The following is a 15,449-nucleotide window of genomic DNA, read 5'->3' as shown; positions in this document are numbered from 1 at the left end:
AGTCGGCGTGAGGGGGCAGTTATGTCAGCGGGACTGAAATGTACGTGTGGACACTTCCATAGCTGAGGTAAGTGCCTTGCGTCAACTGAACTCTGTAGTGTAGACCAGACCCCAGTCTTTCTACTAACTGTATAGACAGATTTATAACAGCAGAAGGGACCATTGTGATCATCCACTCAAACCTCCTGCATAGCACAGGCCATAGGACTCCACCCACAGATTCTGACATCAACCCAGCAACTTGTGGCTGAGCTAGCACAGTTCTTTTACAACTACATCCCACCTGGATTTAAAGCGATGAAGAATCAACCCCACCCTTTGGTGAGCAGTTCCAGTGGTTAATTACCCTGCATTGTTAAAGATAGGTGCCTTGTTTCCAGTTTGAATTGGTCAAGCTTCAAACTCCAGCCGTTGATCTTGTTATTGCTTTGCCTCCTAGATTAAAAAACCCTCCGACATTAATCATACACATCCCCCATTCGCTGCATTCAAGAAAAACATGTTACTTAGACAACATAAATTTCTGCATTTACCTTTTTGCTTATTTAAAAATGGCAGTGAGGGGGAAGCCAAGGAACTTCTTTTCCCAGAGTCCTTGGACGACAGTTTACTTTGGTTAACAACTGTTGCTTCAAGTGGCTTCTTCTGAATTATTTTTTCTTTTAGTTCTTCAGTACCGATGGCAGAGGCTGGTGGCTCAACACTTACTTTGGGTGCTACAAAAGAGCATTTCAGATAGGAAGCAGACTCAGCTAGATTTTCCCTGTTCATCCTACTCTCTGTTGTCTTACTTACTTCAAAGTCGGACGCATCAGTTCTCGAACCACTCTCTTCCTGGATTATGTCCATGATTATTGGTTTCATGAGAGGAGAATCTTGCTCCCTCTTGGGACTTTCTTCAGAAGCTGAAGAGGCATCACATGACTCGATAATCAGTTCGCTGTCGAGTTCAGCTTCACGCTCTTCCCTCAGGATGCTGTACTGTATTGAAGGAGAAGCAGGCGAAGGGGGAGGCCCTCCGATATGACTGAAGGTCATGTAGCTGGAGTGTAGCACCTCTTCAGCAGCTAGCGGGTCTTCTGAGACCAGCTCTATCTCAGAGTCACCAGACTCAGCACTGCTGGCTTCGTTATCTAAGGGGGATGAAACAGCTGGACGCCCTGGCTTGCTTTTCTGATCTTGTTTTTCTGTATAATGACTTGGTGAACGCCGGACTTCAGCGGTTTCAAAGGAAAAGCCCTTTGCTTCTTTAATGGCACCGATAAGCTCATCCTCTGACAGGCTGCATTTACCTTGAGATTCTGAGCCAGATGGTTCTGTTATCCCATGCAGAGAGAGAGAGAGAAAAAACACAATGTTGTTAACAAAGATCACTTCTGATTGCTTTAAATCACTGTCTGTTGCCTAATCAAACACAGATTCAGCTAGCAGGACTGGTTACACAAGCAGGCAACATTACCTTTAATAATAAACAATTATACCTAAGTCTGAGATCTATGGATGGAAAGCAGGACATAAATGTGCTTTACAAGGAGGTCAGTGTCATCGTATGCCCAAGGTCTCCCAGCAACCTAAGATTAGCTATTTTTTAAATGGGAAAATTATCAAGATAAAAATTACACACATAAATATACACTCGGGGCGTGCATGTACAGGGGCATGCACGCATGCACGCACGCACAGAGTAAGTATTTTGGAAACATTTTCTTGAATTTATAGAGGAAAACGTTCTTAGCAATCTCTTGGCAATGGATGTTCATTTCAGTGTTTTGTATGCAACATGCAATATTCTTTTTAATAAGGCAATATTCTCACTCGCACTGCAATTCACACTTGGGATTGAATTTTCAGTACCATGGATTAGAAAAACTCAGATCCAATGTGAGCTGCTTGTCGAATATGCTGTGTGCATCAGGAACAAGGTAACAATGGAAATTAACCTTATTCTGTTTTTACTCAAGCAAAGACCCACTGAAGCCAATGAGGGCTGTCTTGGGTAAAGGCTCAGTGAAATAGGAGGGAAGATCTCATGATCTGGACTGACATAATTTGACCTTTTATATTTAAACCCTTTTTAATATTTATATTGGTCACTCTCCATCTGGATACAAAGGAGCAAGCCTTCCGTTGACCACATCGGGAGTTTTGGGGGTATGAGGAATGCAGAATCAGGTCCCTCCCGATATACTAAATTTGGATAATGAATAATCATCTGTTCTGGCGTCCCAGATATATTCTATAACAGCTAATTGGATTTATGTAATTATAAAACTTTTTTTAAAACAGCAAATATATATGCATGTCTGAATTCTAGGAATGGCTGATCACACCACCTATTATTAAGGTTGCCCGACACTTCCCATTATAAGACTCTGTTTTCAGTTGCCTATAATTTTGCCTAACTTTAACCATTTGGGCTAAAATATTCCATGCTAGATGTCTGCGTCAAGCTGATTTTTTTTTTAATGTTTCAGCTAAAGCGGTTCAGCTGTTTCAGAGAACAAGTCTAGGGAAAATATGTTGTTTTGCCCATGTTAAAAAAAAAAATTCTGGCAACCTTTTCTTTGTGAAGCTCTCCTGCCTCCATGCTTTGGATCAGGGACTTCAAATTTGACAAGGGGTAGCCTTTGTGTCAGGAATGTGCCTTTTGCTGTCCTGGTGAAAATCTGGCTGGGCAAAGAGACTGGGACAAGGAGCTGAGGAAGGGAGTTGACGTCTGAACCTTTAGAAATTGGCCCAGTGACAATTGGCTCTGGCTCACTCTATCCAGAGGTGAAAAGGACCAGAAAGAGGGCATATTTCCCCACGGGGCACAGAGAGAACTTAGCCAGCTTCTACATCATTCTTGCAGCCCCCAGCGTATAGGGCAGGGAAGGGGTGTTGTCGGAGTGCTCAATGCTCCTGCAAACCTCTGTTGGTGGATGACATCCTGGAGACCACTGAGGGCTGCTCTAATCTATTCGAGGGCTGTATAAAACAGCTTCAGGATCATGCTTCCCCGCCTTGCGGTGCCCAGCAGAAATTAAGCACGGTAGAGAATCTAACTCAGTATTTTGCTCCTAGTTATTGGCATGCAATTTAATGTGATGGTTGCTCACATAGGAATATATATTCCTCTTCATCAACAGACAAAGCACAGAGGCCCGTTCATTCTGTGAGACCCATAGCACTGTAAACTGGGGTTGAGTCACAGGGCCAAACTCATTCTTGGAATCAGGCCATCGTTGGGCCCAGTGAAGTAGAAGTTATTATCATCAATAATAACTGGTAGCCTGCCTGGGGACGGGTCTGAGCTGTGTTGCTCTTCTCTTTCCAGCTTACAACAAGCGAATGCTTGTGGGACTGTCAGATGAATCACCTGCTGACCTCCTTCCCTGCTCACAATGGCAGAGTGACAGGAGCGGTGTATTATCTCTCGACCACACAGCATTGGGTGGTAGGATATGAACAATAGCGTATTGCTCTTCTGTTTCTAGGCTCCAAACCTGCTTTAGTTAGGAAGCCATGGCCTTAGTGCATATCTGCAGGCGTCTGGCTTTTAGAGAGCACCATCCTCAGCAAAACTGACAGAGAAACAACAGAAGCTTGGACTGGGAATTCAGACAGAGTAGGGTAACTTAGGCTTGGATCATTTTGATTTTAATCAGCAAATGTCAATCATCTATTTTCTGCTCCACCCATAGAAACAGCACATCTCACCCCTCAATGCCTCCTTTTCATTACTACAAGGGGGGGATCTCACCTCCCCTTTGTGGAACACTCTGACACAGCAAACTGTGTGGGGTCCTGCTGCATGAGGGGACAGGATTTTCTGACCCAATGGAGGGCAATGGCAACCATGTGGTGCATCACAGCATGCAGATTTCCAGGGGATCTCTGTGCAGGTCCGCAGGCAATGGGATAGGGGGCAGAAGTGGGCCAGGAAAAGCGTGGAAGTAGAGCCAGCAGCTCCACAGCTGAAGCAATCCGCCAGCTAATCTTTTCCTCCTCCTCCTCGGAACGCCATGGAACTTTCTAGAGCACAGCCTAGTCATTCAAACTGTACCAGGGACAAGATTTGGCCCCAGACAGGGAAAGCCAGGAAAGCAATTCTAGGCATTTCAGTGAATACATGTGTGAACATGCGGAGTGCATTAGAGACTGTTAGCAAACAGCCCAGTAATCCATGATATGCAACCATGCAATGCTAAGCCATTATTAGGAAATATGATGATCTAATATGATGATGCTTCTGAAGACAGGCTTTTACCATCATTAAAGTTTGAACAAACAACAATTAGTACCTGATGATTTTTATTTCCTTTTAGTATAAAAAGAAACCTCAGTAAAAACTGAATTACTTGGAAATAAAGTTCAGTATTATCCCAAGAAAAAGAAAAGCAAATCTCTTCCAAGCCTGATTATTATACAAAGATTCTTGCCCGCAGCTGCAGGAGTTTCCTTAAAGCCCCTGTGCACCAAAGCACTTAAGCATGTGCTTAACTTTGAATGGGATTAAACAGGTGCTTAAAGGTAAGCAGTGCTTTGCAGAATAGGGACACTTTGCTGAATGAGGGCTTTAAGAAGCAGGAATGTGCGTGGATCAGATTGCTCATAATCAGACAATGGTGTACGTTTGTTCCAAGCTATCCAGGAATATTAATTATATTCAGTATTTGGATCCTCCCTTTAATGCACACGCATGGACCTAATGCAATAGGAAGTAGCTAGGGAAATCAATAATGATGAAACCCAGCAGCCAGTTTTATACAGATTTGCTGGAAGCATGGAGAGGCAATAGGCCTGGGTGTGGAGTGAGAGGGAACACACATGAGCACTATGCCAGATACGCAGTCCATGCCAAGCGTCACAGAGATAGGATGGCCCAGTTCAAATCCCTACTCTTCCACAGGCTTTCTGTGTCATGTAGTCTCTCTGCGGTTCAGTTCCCCACCTCTAAAATAGAGATGAGAGCACATCCCTACCCCACAGGGGGTTTTTTGGTACCCACATTACAGATTGTGAGGCACTCCAATTGTACAGAAATTGGGGGCCATATAAGTACCGTAAATAGACAGGACGGTGAGATGAATGCTCAGAGGCCTATGGCAGGAGCACTGTAAGATGGCACATGTGCCAACATTTAAATAGCCTTTTTACAGGCTTTTTTGGATGTCTTTTCCTTTAAACATAATTGTGATGGCATGTGTGAAACAAACCTTTTCCGGTCCATCACCCGCAAGTCATTTTGCAAGCCACTACATCCCACAATCCCTTGAGGATGTGCAAAGGATTGTGGGGATTTGGAGCACTGGACAGATTTTTTGGCTGTTTTGTGGGTGAGGGACTGGTGCTGCTGAATGGGTGGCTTACAAAGTAAGACGCTGATGCTACTGAGCGGTGGTGATGAGGGTGGGAAGAGCTAGTGCTGCTAGGTAGGGTGACACTTCTGTGGAGAGGTGCTTCTCCCTCCCCATTCCTCTCTCTTCCTGGCCCACCCAGCACTCAGCTGTTCCAACAGGCTGTCCAGCTTCACAGACCCTGGAAGAGCTGCTTCTCCTGCCATCTTCTCTGTGGACAGTGGCAGAGCCTGATGAACCACTCAGGGACTGGGTGATGGGCAAGAGGAGGGGAGCAGTGCAGAGATGGCAGGAGAGAAATAGCCACGGAGGGGAGAGAAGCAAGGGAGTTCCTCCTTCGCTCCCCTGCCCACACTTTGCTGATTCGGTCAGTGTGCATGTGACCCAGTGGGAGCTCCCTGATAACCCACTTCTGGGTCCCCATCACTCAGTTGGGCAGCGATGCACTTAAATGCCACCGAAAGGTCAAAGCAGAGAACAGAGCTGAGCAGCAGATGAACTGCTTCTGCTTCCAGCCTCACCTGCAAATGAATCAGGGCTTCCTCTCCTCTGCCTGACCTAGAGAGCAAAGATTCCCTCAGGAGTACTGGCAGCATGGGCCAGGCCATCTGACCCCTGGGGAGTGGGGCGGGGGGGGGAGAAGAGGGGCTAGGAAACAAGCCATGATATTTCTATTTGACTCGTCTCTGTCATCCGTCCCTACTGAGCCTCAGAGCCTATATAACAAGTCTGAGCTCCTGCCCCTTCCCACTCCCAGCATGCACCACAACACCCTGCCTGCCCCGAGGCTTTGATGACCCCTGCCTGTGACCCTCCAATACTAGGGTGTGGAGCATCCCAGATACCACTGATTGTATATTTTTTTAATGCACTGGCAATCAGAATACAGCAGTCCTGAGTACATCTTACAATGGGTTCATTGTGGTTTTGAAGGGGAAATGTGGGGAATACGCTACAAGGCTGCCCAGGGGCAAGGGTGGTTTGGAGAAGTCATTTCTGCTTGGAAACATGGCACTGATCTAGGCCTCAGGAGACAGGAGCCCTGAGTTATAATTCGAGCTCTGCCACTGACAGGCTGAGTGACTATGGGCAAGTCACTTACCTCAGACCAGTTAGTTTAACTCCTGTGCCAGGGAAGATAATGGAGCAAGTAATTAAGGAAATCATCTGCAAACACTTGGAAGGTAGTAACGTGATAGGGAATAGCCATCATGGATTTGTAAAGAACAAATCATGTCAAACCAATCTGATAGCTTTCTTTGATAGGATAACAAGTCTTGTGGATAGGGAGAAGCGGTGCATGTGGTATACCTAGACTTTAGTAAGGCATTTGATACAGTCTTGCATGATATTCTTATCGATAAACTAGGCAAATACAACTTAGATGGGGCTACTATAAGGTGGGTGCATAACTGGCTGGATAACCGTACTCAGAGAGTAGTTATTAATGTTTCCCAATCCTGCTGGAAAGGTATAACAAGTGAGGTTCCGCAGGGGTCTGTTTTGGGACCGGCTCTGTTCAATATCTTCATCAACGACTTAGATATTGGCATAGAAAGTACGCTTATTAAGTTTGCAGATGATACCAAACTGGGAGGGATTGCAACTGCTTTGGAGGACAGGGTCATAATTCAGGGATAGCTCAGTGGTTTGAGCATTGGCCTGCTAAACCCAGGGTTGTGAGTTCAATCCTTGAGGGGGCCACTTAGGGATCTGGGGCAAAAATCAGTACTTGGTCCTGCTAGTGAAGACAGGGGGCTGGACTCGATGACCTTTCAAGGTCCCTTCCAGTTCTAGGAGATAGGATATCTCCATTAATTTATTTATTATTTATAATTTATTTAATTTATTAACAAAGACAAATGCAAAGTGCTCCACTTAGGAAGGAAAAATCAGTTTCACACATACAGAATGGGAAGAGACTGTCTAGGAAGGAGTACAGCAGAAAGGGATCTAGGGGTTATAGTGGACCACAAGCTAAATATGAGTCAACAGTGTGATGCTGTTGCAAAAAAAGCAAACATGATTTTGGGATGCATTAACAGGTGTGATGTGAGCAAGACACGAGAAGTCATTCTTCCGCTCTACTCTGCGCTGGTTAGGCCTCAGCTGGAGTATTGTGTCCAGTTATGGGCACCGCATTTCAAGAAAGATGTGGAGAAATTGGAGAGGGTCCAGAGAAGAGCAACAAGAATGATTAAAGGTCTTGAGAACATGACCTATGAAGGAAGGCTGAAAGAATTGGGTTTGTTTAGTTTGGAAAAGAGAAGACTGAGAGGGGACATGATAGCAGTTTTCAGGTATCTAAAAGGGTGTCATAAGGAGGAGGGAGAAAACTTGTTCACCTTAGCCTCTAAGGATAGAACAAGAAGCAATGGGCTTAAACTGCAGCAAGGGAGGTTTAGGTTGGACATTAGGAAAAAGTTCCTAACTGTCAGGGTGGTTAAACACTGGAATAAATTGCCTAGGGAGGTTGTGGAATCTCCATCTCTGGAGATATTTAAGAGTAGGTTAGATAAATGTCTGTCAGGGATGGTCTAGACAGTATTTGGTCCTGCCATGAGGGCAGGGGACTGGACTCGATGACCTCTCGAGGTCCCTTCCAGTCCTAGAATCTATGAATCTATGAATCTCAGTCTCTCTCTTTTCCCTCTTATTCTTTGCCTGTCTACATAATAGTAAGCTCTTCAGCCCAGGGAATGTCTACGTCTACACGCAGTGCCTAGCACAAGGAGGACCTGAGCTCAGCTGCTATTGTAAGACAAACCAACAATAATTAATTCCCAATGGCAAGGATTCCAACCTCTCCCAGCTGCCAAATCTTCATGCCAGGGCCCTGGCTTAAATCACATTAGGGGGCTCAGAGATTGTTAGCACCATCCTGGGTTTCTGCTTTATTGTATGCTGGGAGTTTAGCAAACAAACACTAGCACAAAATTAAGGCACATTTCCTTCCAAGTGCAGGCTGTGTACACAGAGGTGTTTATCCCATGGAGCGCTCTCACTCCCTCTCCCCTCCTGAACTGCAAAGGCAATTCACAACATGGTTTCAAATGTAGCTCTGCTTTGAAAAGGAACGGTGACAATGGCCTTATGGGCTTCTGTGGCTAGGGCTATATTGTGGCCATAGTCTGTCCTGAAGGGGCTCCAGGGGTCTGTAGCAAAAGCCCAGTGCCTCTCAGAGGAGTTTCAGAGTAGCAGCCGTGTTAGTCTGTATCCACAAAAAGAACAGGAGTACTTGTGGCACCTTAGAGACTAACAAATTTATTAGAGCATAAGCTTTCGTGGGCTACAGCCCACTTCTTCGTTATGCATCCGAAGAAGTGGGCTGTAGCCCACGAAAGCTTATGCTCTAATAAATTTGTTAGTCTCTAAGGTGCCACAAGTACTCCTGTTCTCAGAGGAGTGTTACTGATCTACAATGCCTCCCTAGCTGGGGGCAGCATTAAGAGTTTTGTTGGGGATGTGTTCTCCAGCTCACTCTGTCCATTTGGTTTCGGCTCTGCAGTGTGAACAGAAGCAAAGAGCAGTAAAACCTTGACATCCTCTAAGGTGCTGAGCACCTGACATAGTTCAGCTGACTTCAATGGGAGCTGCAGGTGCTCAGCACCTTTGGAAATCAGGCTATTAGTTTAGGTAATGATAAGTCTCTGAACACACACAGAGCACTCACCTGCAAAGTAAGGGGATGCTATTTTTACAAAGTGGGTGAAATCCTGGCCCGGCTGAAGTCAATGGGAGATTTGCCATTATCTTCAATGTGATCAGGATCTCACCCAATCACTTTCTAGCATAGTAAGATACTGGGTGTCGGAGATCTTACCTGTGCCAGAAGATGGTGGTGTGAGAGAACCTGGGCTGTCATCTTCTGGCTCTGACACAGTCACTGTTGGAACCACTTCATGGCTTGGTTTCAGCCCTGTTTCTTGCTTATTTGGAGGTGACTCTTCGTTTGCAGGTTCCCCTACGCTTTCTATCTCAGTGAGTGTAATCTTGACCGGTGCTGTAATCAATGAGGCACTGTGTTGATCACCAAATATTTCCTCTGCACAGGATGGAACAGTTGAGTCTTCAAAAAAGTTGTGTCCTTTGGCCACTTTTGTCTCCTCAAAAGCGGGTTTCTTAGATCCAGAAATATGTTCTAACTTGGCTGCTGTTTCAGGGCATTTATCGATAAAGCTTGTATTCTTGTCTTCTAAGCTTGTGTTGCATCTTTCTTGGTATTTTACCTCTTCTGATCTACTTATGTCCATGTATTTATAAGCTTCTACTTTCATGGGGTCTTCTAAGGTTTTATTGACATCAGTGGATTCTGCAGGAGTCATCTCTATTCCTGAATCTGAGCTAAACAAACCACGGGACTCAAATCCCATCACATCTTGAATGGAGTGCCCTATTGTGTTAAATCCTTCTGTGCTGTCTGAACAAGTAACATGGCTGTTTTCTTTTTGCAGTATTCCCGAGAAGTAGGTGGAATCTGGTGGAGACGTGTAACGGTCATCTGCTATCAGAGATGTGTAAAAGGACCGGTCTCCTCCTTTAGATGTTTTAGTGGAACTGTAATCGAAGAGGTGAAAGGCCTCTGCATCACCTAAAGAAAACACACAAAAAGAACACATAGTGAAATGTCAAAGTGACTTCTTTTAATTGCTCTTTCTGCAAAGCTTCCCCTTCTCCAGAGATTTTGAGGAAAATAATCTTCAATCCGATTAATTTATAGAAAAAATAAAGGTAAACGAGCACCTGGTCTCACACGGCTGTGTGAAAGGAAACTCCGAGCACTGTGGGTGAAAGGCCCAGTTTGAATGTAATTGCAAAATAGTCAAATAGACACACAGACAGTCGTCAGTGACAACTTGGAACCTTCAGCAGATACAGCACAAGCCCTGTCACTTGAGCTAAATGAGTAACATATGTAGATGTGACAGTTACTTCATGTGCAGAGACAATGTGGTTCAGTGAAATAAGTCAAAAGACTTGGGTTCTATTCCTGGCTGTGCTACTGACCTGCTTTGCATCCTGAGGTAAGTCATTTCGCCTCTATCTCCCCGCCCATCATCTGTATTGTCTACTTAGACTCAAAAGGCCACGCTTTCAAAGGTATTGACTTCCTGACTGACTTGGGTGCTTTTGAAAAGCACATCAGATGCCTATATGTACCTTTGGGCACCTAAATATCTTTGCAAATCTGGCCCTAAGCTCACTGGGACAGAGCCTGGGGCAACACAGCACAATGGGGCAACTGATCTTTATTTAATAAATACTACTAATAATAATTTATAGTTGCTGGGGCCAGCCACTAGAAGAAGCAATGATCACATGTGCTAAATTGGAGTGTCAAATGAGCTGAGCCTGGAAATCAGCAACTCCTGCATTCCAGTTCCATCTCTGAGGCCAATTCTCTATGTGGCCCTAGGTAAGTTGCTTAGACCCTTAACTTTCACAAGTGACCTCTAATTATAGGCCTCTCAATTCCTGGGTGCCCAGCTTTTAAATGTGGGGCTTTATTTCCAGAGGTGCTGAGCACCCATGACTACAACTGAAGCCAATGGAAGCTGTGGTTCCCGAGCATCTGACAAATCTGGTCCTAACAGCCAGATTTTCAAAAGAGAATGTTGGGTGCTTTCACTCAGAATTTGAGGTCACTTTGGAAACTTTTCTGCCTCCGTTTCCCCTTCTGTAAAAGAGAATGTTGGGTGCTCAAAATTAATAATACTTACCTATCTCAAGGGAGTGTGGTGTACATCACTTAGTTAACTTCTGTACGAGCTACAAAGTATGAGTGTTGATAATTGTTAATATCAACCTAAAGAGTTGGATGGATTAATTATTATTTAAGGATTTTTCACTCATTGTTAAGGGGAATGCAGTAGTATAGTATAGTATGGAGTTTACCCACCTCTCATTTGGGGAATATGGTATTTATGCCCCTCTAATTTAAGGAATAAAGCAATTAATCACTCCTACTCTCCTGTGCTAAACCAATCCTGGCTGTATGACCATCACAACTGATGGGTGTGTTATCTACCAGCTCATTATGCTCAGCCAAAAATGCATTTTAATGGCACATGCAGTTTTCATCCCGATGTCATTCTAGCCTAAACCCACTTCAAAATAAGGGCACTGCTTGGCCTGGAACACTAGAAAGGTTAGTTTACCCACTTCTTGTTTTACCACCACACCCCTGGGGAGATCTTTGCAATGCAATGATGGAACAATATGCCCATGCCTTCCCTAAAACATAATGCTGTCAAAACATAACCACTGCCATCACTGAGTCTTAGAAGAAAGCCGTTAAAACAGCAACAAAGTGCAGTAAATAACCACTCAATGGCTTTGTGTTGAGGAGAAATATAAATATTCATGAATATGCCTTCCTGTTTCATTTTATTTTCCAGGCACAGTTTGTGAACATATTTCCCGGAAAAAAAATTGTGTACATTAAAGCCCCTAGTGCCCAATCATAGATTTTCCTAGAGTTTAAGGCCCAAAGGGACCATTCAATCACCAAGTCTGACCTCCTGTATATCACAGACCATAGATTTTTACTCAGTTAGCCATGAATGAAGCCCAATATCTTGTATCTATCACTTAACTTCCAGAAAGGCATCCAGTCTTGATCAGAAGACATTAAGCCTGCAATCCTTCTGCATATGTCCCACTGAGATCAGTGGGAGTCCTGCACCTGGAATGAATGCACTGCCAGGTTTTATTTAGCCTGCAGAAATACTGTGAGAGGTGTGATGGTTCTTGAGGTAACCAGGACTGTGAGCCACCTGGTTATCCCCTCCCTCCAATAAGAGGGAGTCTTGCTTGTGCTTAACCAGGTTTCAGTTTCCTAACATTACCAGTTAGTCACTCACACACTCTTCTCTGGGCTATGCCAGGCCTCACTTTGTCTTGCAAGGTAACAATTATAGAATACCAGGGTTGGAAGGGACCTCAGGAGGTCATCTAGTCCAACCCCCTGCTCAAAGCAGGACCAATCCCCAGACAGATTTTTGCCCCAGATCTCTAAATGGCCCCCTCAAGGATTGAACTCACAACCCTGGGTTTAGCAGGTCAGTGCTCAAACCACTGAGCTATGCCTCCCCCTAATTAGGTGCACCCCAATCCCCCAGTTCCTTGAAGCATTCCCCTGTAGTGTTCAGCCCCTTATCCACTGAACACTCAGGCCTGGTCTACACTAGGCTTTTATGTCGAATTTAGCGCCGTTATATCGAATTAACCCTGCACCCGTCCACACCAGGAAGCCATTTAGTTCGACATAGAGCTCTCTTTAAATCGATTTCTGTAATCCTCCCCAACGAGAGGAGTAGCACTAAATTCGAAATGGCCATATCGAATTAGGCTAGGTGTGGATGGAAATCGACGCTAATAGCTCCGGGAGCTATCCCACAGTGCACCACTCTGTTGACGCTCTGGACAGCAGTCCGAGCTCGGATGCTCTGACCAGCCACACCCCGGGAAAATTTGAATTCCTTTTCCTGTCTGGGCAGTTTGAAGCGCAGTTTCTGTTTGGACACCGTGGCGAGCTCGGCAGCAGTGGCAACGATGCAGAGCTCTCCAGCAGAGATGGCCGTGCAATCTAATAGAAAGAGGGCCCCAGCATGGACGGATCGGGAAGTCTTGGATCTCATCGCTGTGTGGGGAGATGAGTCCGTGCTTTCCGAGCTGCGCTCCAAAAGACGGAATGCAAAGACCTATGAGAAGATCTCTAAAGCCATGGCAGAGAGAGGCTACAGCCGGGATGCAACGCAGTGCCGCGTGAAAATCAAGGAGCTGAGACAAGGCTACCAGAAGACCAAAGAGGCAAACGGACACTCCGGATCCCAGCCCCACACATCCCGTTTCTACGAGGCACTGCATTCCATCCTAGGTGCGGCCGCCACCACTACCCCACCCCTGACCGTGGACTCTGAGGATGGGATATTGTCCGCGGCTGGTTCCTCAGCGGACGGGGAAGAGGAGGAAGGAGATGAGGAGGACGAGGCAGTCGACAGCGCTTACAACGCTGATTTGCCCGACAGCCAGGAGCTCTTCATCACCCTCACAGAGATCCCCTACCAACCCTCCCCAGCCGTTATCCCAGACACAGATTCAGGGGAAGGATCAAGCAGTAAGTGTTTTAAATATCTAAACATTTATTTATAACATAACTGGCATATTTAAAATATTAACAATAGCTAAAGTGCTTTAAAACATGTAAACATTTATTTACAACAAAACAGGAAGATTTAAAATATTAACAGTGGGTAAAGTGCTTCAAAACATGTAAACAGGAAAGTCAAACAAAACGGGAATCTGTGCAAAGTGTATCATGATTAGTCTGTCTTTGGGTGCTTCAATATATAGTCCAAACTATTTTCAAAAAATTTCACAATGTCCGCTTCATGATTATAGTGCCCAAAACGCTGCACTCATTTGTCCCTCCAAGGGCACCTAAGCCAAAAACTGGTCAATGTAACCGGGGATAGAGGCGACATCCTCCGGGGAGAACTCCTCATACGCCTCCTGCAGGTGTTTTTCCAGCCTCATGAGCAGGTTCCTGGGCAGGGAGAGCTTATTAGGCCCCCCGTGGTAGGACACGTTTCCCTGCCACAACGCCAGCAGGTACTCGGGGATCATGGCCTTGCAGAGCATTGCAGCAAATGGCCCCGGTTTCTGCAGGCTGTCCCTGAGCATCTTCTCCTTCTGGCTCTCCGAGACCTTCAGGAGGGTGATGTCTGGCATGACTCCCTGCTGTGAATTAGGTAGGGGAAAGTTAGTATTGGGACTGCTTGCCCGTCCCTTTACAAAACTGCAACCACCGGTTTACAGCCACGCGGTTTACAGCCGCGAGGGGGTGGGACAGGGCCAGAGTTCATGCTTGCAGGATTGCTGCCAGCAGAGACTCGCATTGCTTTCTATGTGAAAGGAGGCCAGTGCCACTCTTAAAGTTTTAAGCGGCCACAAGTCTACGGCTTACCATGTTTGCCATCTAGACAAAGTCCGGTGTCCTGCCCTGCTCCTCAGCTCGCCACAGCAAGACCGCAGGCACTGTAGGCGAGGGCCGAAAATTCGACCTTGTCCTCAGTGCGCGTGTGATAGGTGCTCTGCATGGTCTTGTTCACAGAGAAAGACTATGTTCTCTGTTCACAGATACATTGCTCTGTCTCAGGAATTCACTCCCTTTTTCCAATTCCCACAGCCACATCTGCCCAGAGGCTAGCGCACATTAGGAGGAGGAAGAAGAGGACACGGGAAGACATGTTTGCTGAACTAATGGGATGCTCCCGAGCACAGGCAGCCCAGCAGACACAGTGGAGGGAGAACTTGTCCCAAATGCACCGGGCAAACATTGAACGGGAGGAGAGGTGGCGACAGGAGGACAGGCAGGCTACTCAAACGCTGCTTGGACTAATGAGGGAGCAAACGGACACGCTCCGCCGCCTTGTGGATGTTCTGCAGGACCGGAGGCAGGAGGAGAGAGCCCCGCTGCAGTCTCTCTGTAACTGCCCTGCCCCGCCACCAAGTCCCATACCCCCCTCACCCAAAGTCCAAACACGGAGGGGTGGAAGGGGCCGTGAAAAATTTCACTCCACCCCTGCGGACTGCTCTACCACTAGAAGGCTCTCATTCCCCAAAATTTGAAAAGTCCTTTCCTACCCGCCTCACACAAGACCCCGTCCAAGTTTCACCCCCCCGTTCCATGTGCGGTTGTTAATAAAGAATACGTTTCTGTTCATTACTGTTTCCATCCTCTTCTTTTGGAGGAGAGTCTGTCTGAAGGGGGGGGGAAGGGGCTTGGTCATTGGACAGGACAGTCACCTTTAGCAGGGGGCAGGTGCAGAAGCAGGGCACATATACAGTGCAGTGACTAGTTAACCTGGTCAGTCTGGGAGGTGGTTTTCATGTTCTGTGTGGTGGGGGGGGTGGTGTTGCTCTGTGACTTGGTGGCGGGGGAGTGCAGTTACAGATCTTATACAGCGGTCCTTACCCTGGATCACAGAGCCGCGCAGCAGGGGATCTGTAACCCTCCTCCCCCTGCAAGACAGTCACATAGCCGACACATACACGCAGTCCCGGCCAGGAGGGCTGGCAGGCTCCGTTGAAACAACCAGTCCACCA

General features: G+C 46.2%; 1 protein-coding gene across 1 annotated transcript in view; it reads right to left on the bottom strand.

Moving 5' to 3' along the window:
* The window catches only part of RTN1 (reticulon 1), a 194,392-nt gene that overhangs the window by 76,387 nt on the left and 102,556 nt on the right, over positions 1 to 15,449 (bottom strand). The window contains exons 2-3 of the mRNA XM_026654321.1: positions 9,163 to 9,930; positions 534 to 1,316 (exon numbers count right to left, since the gene is read on the bottom strand). Of these exons, the coding sequence (XP_026510106.1) occupies positions 534 to 1,316; positions 9,163 to 9,930 (1,551 nt within the window). The remainder of the gene's footprint in view (positions 1 to 533; positions 1,317 to 9,162; positions 9,931 to 15,449) is intronic.

This window comes from Terrapene carolina, unplaced genomic scaffold (genome assembly GCF_002925995.2).
Source record: "Terrapene carolina triunguis isolate 2854851 unplaced genomic scaffold, T_m_triunguis-2.0 Scaffold189, whole genome shotgun sequence".
In the NCBI taxonomy this organism is placed as follows: Eukaryota; Metazoa; Chordata; order Testudines; family Emydidae; genus Terrapene; species Terrapene triunguis.
The sequence above is the reverse complement of the archived record's forward strand: the minus strand, read 5'-3'. Positions and strand labels throughout refer to the sequence as shown.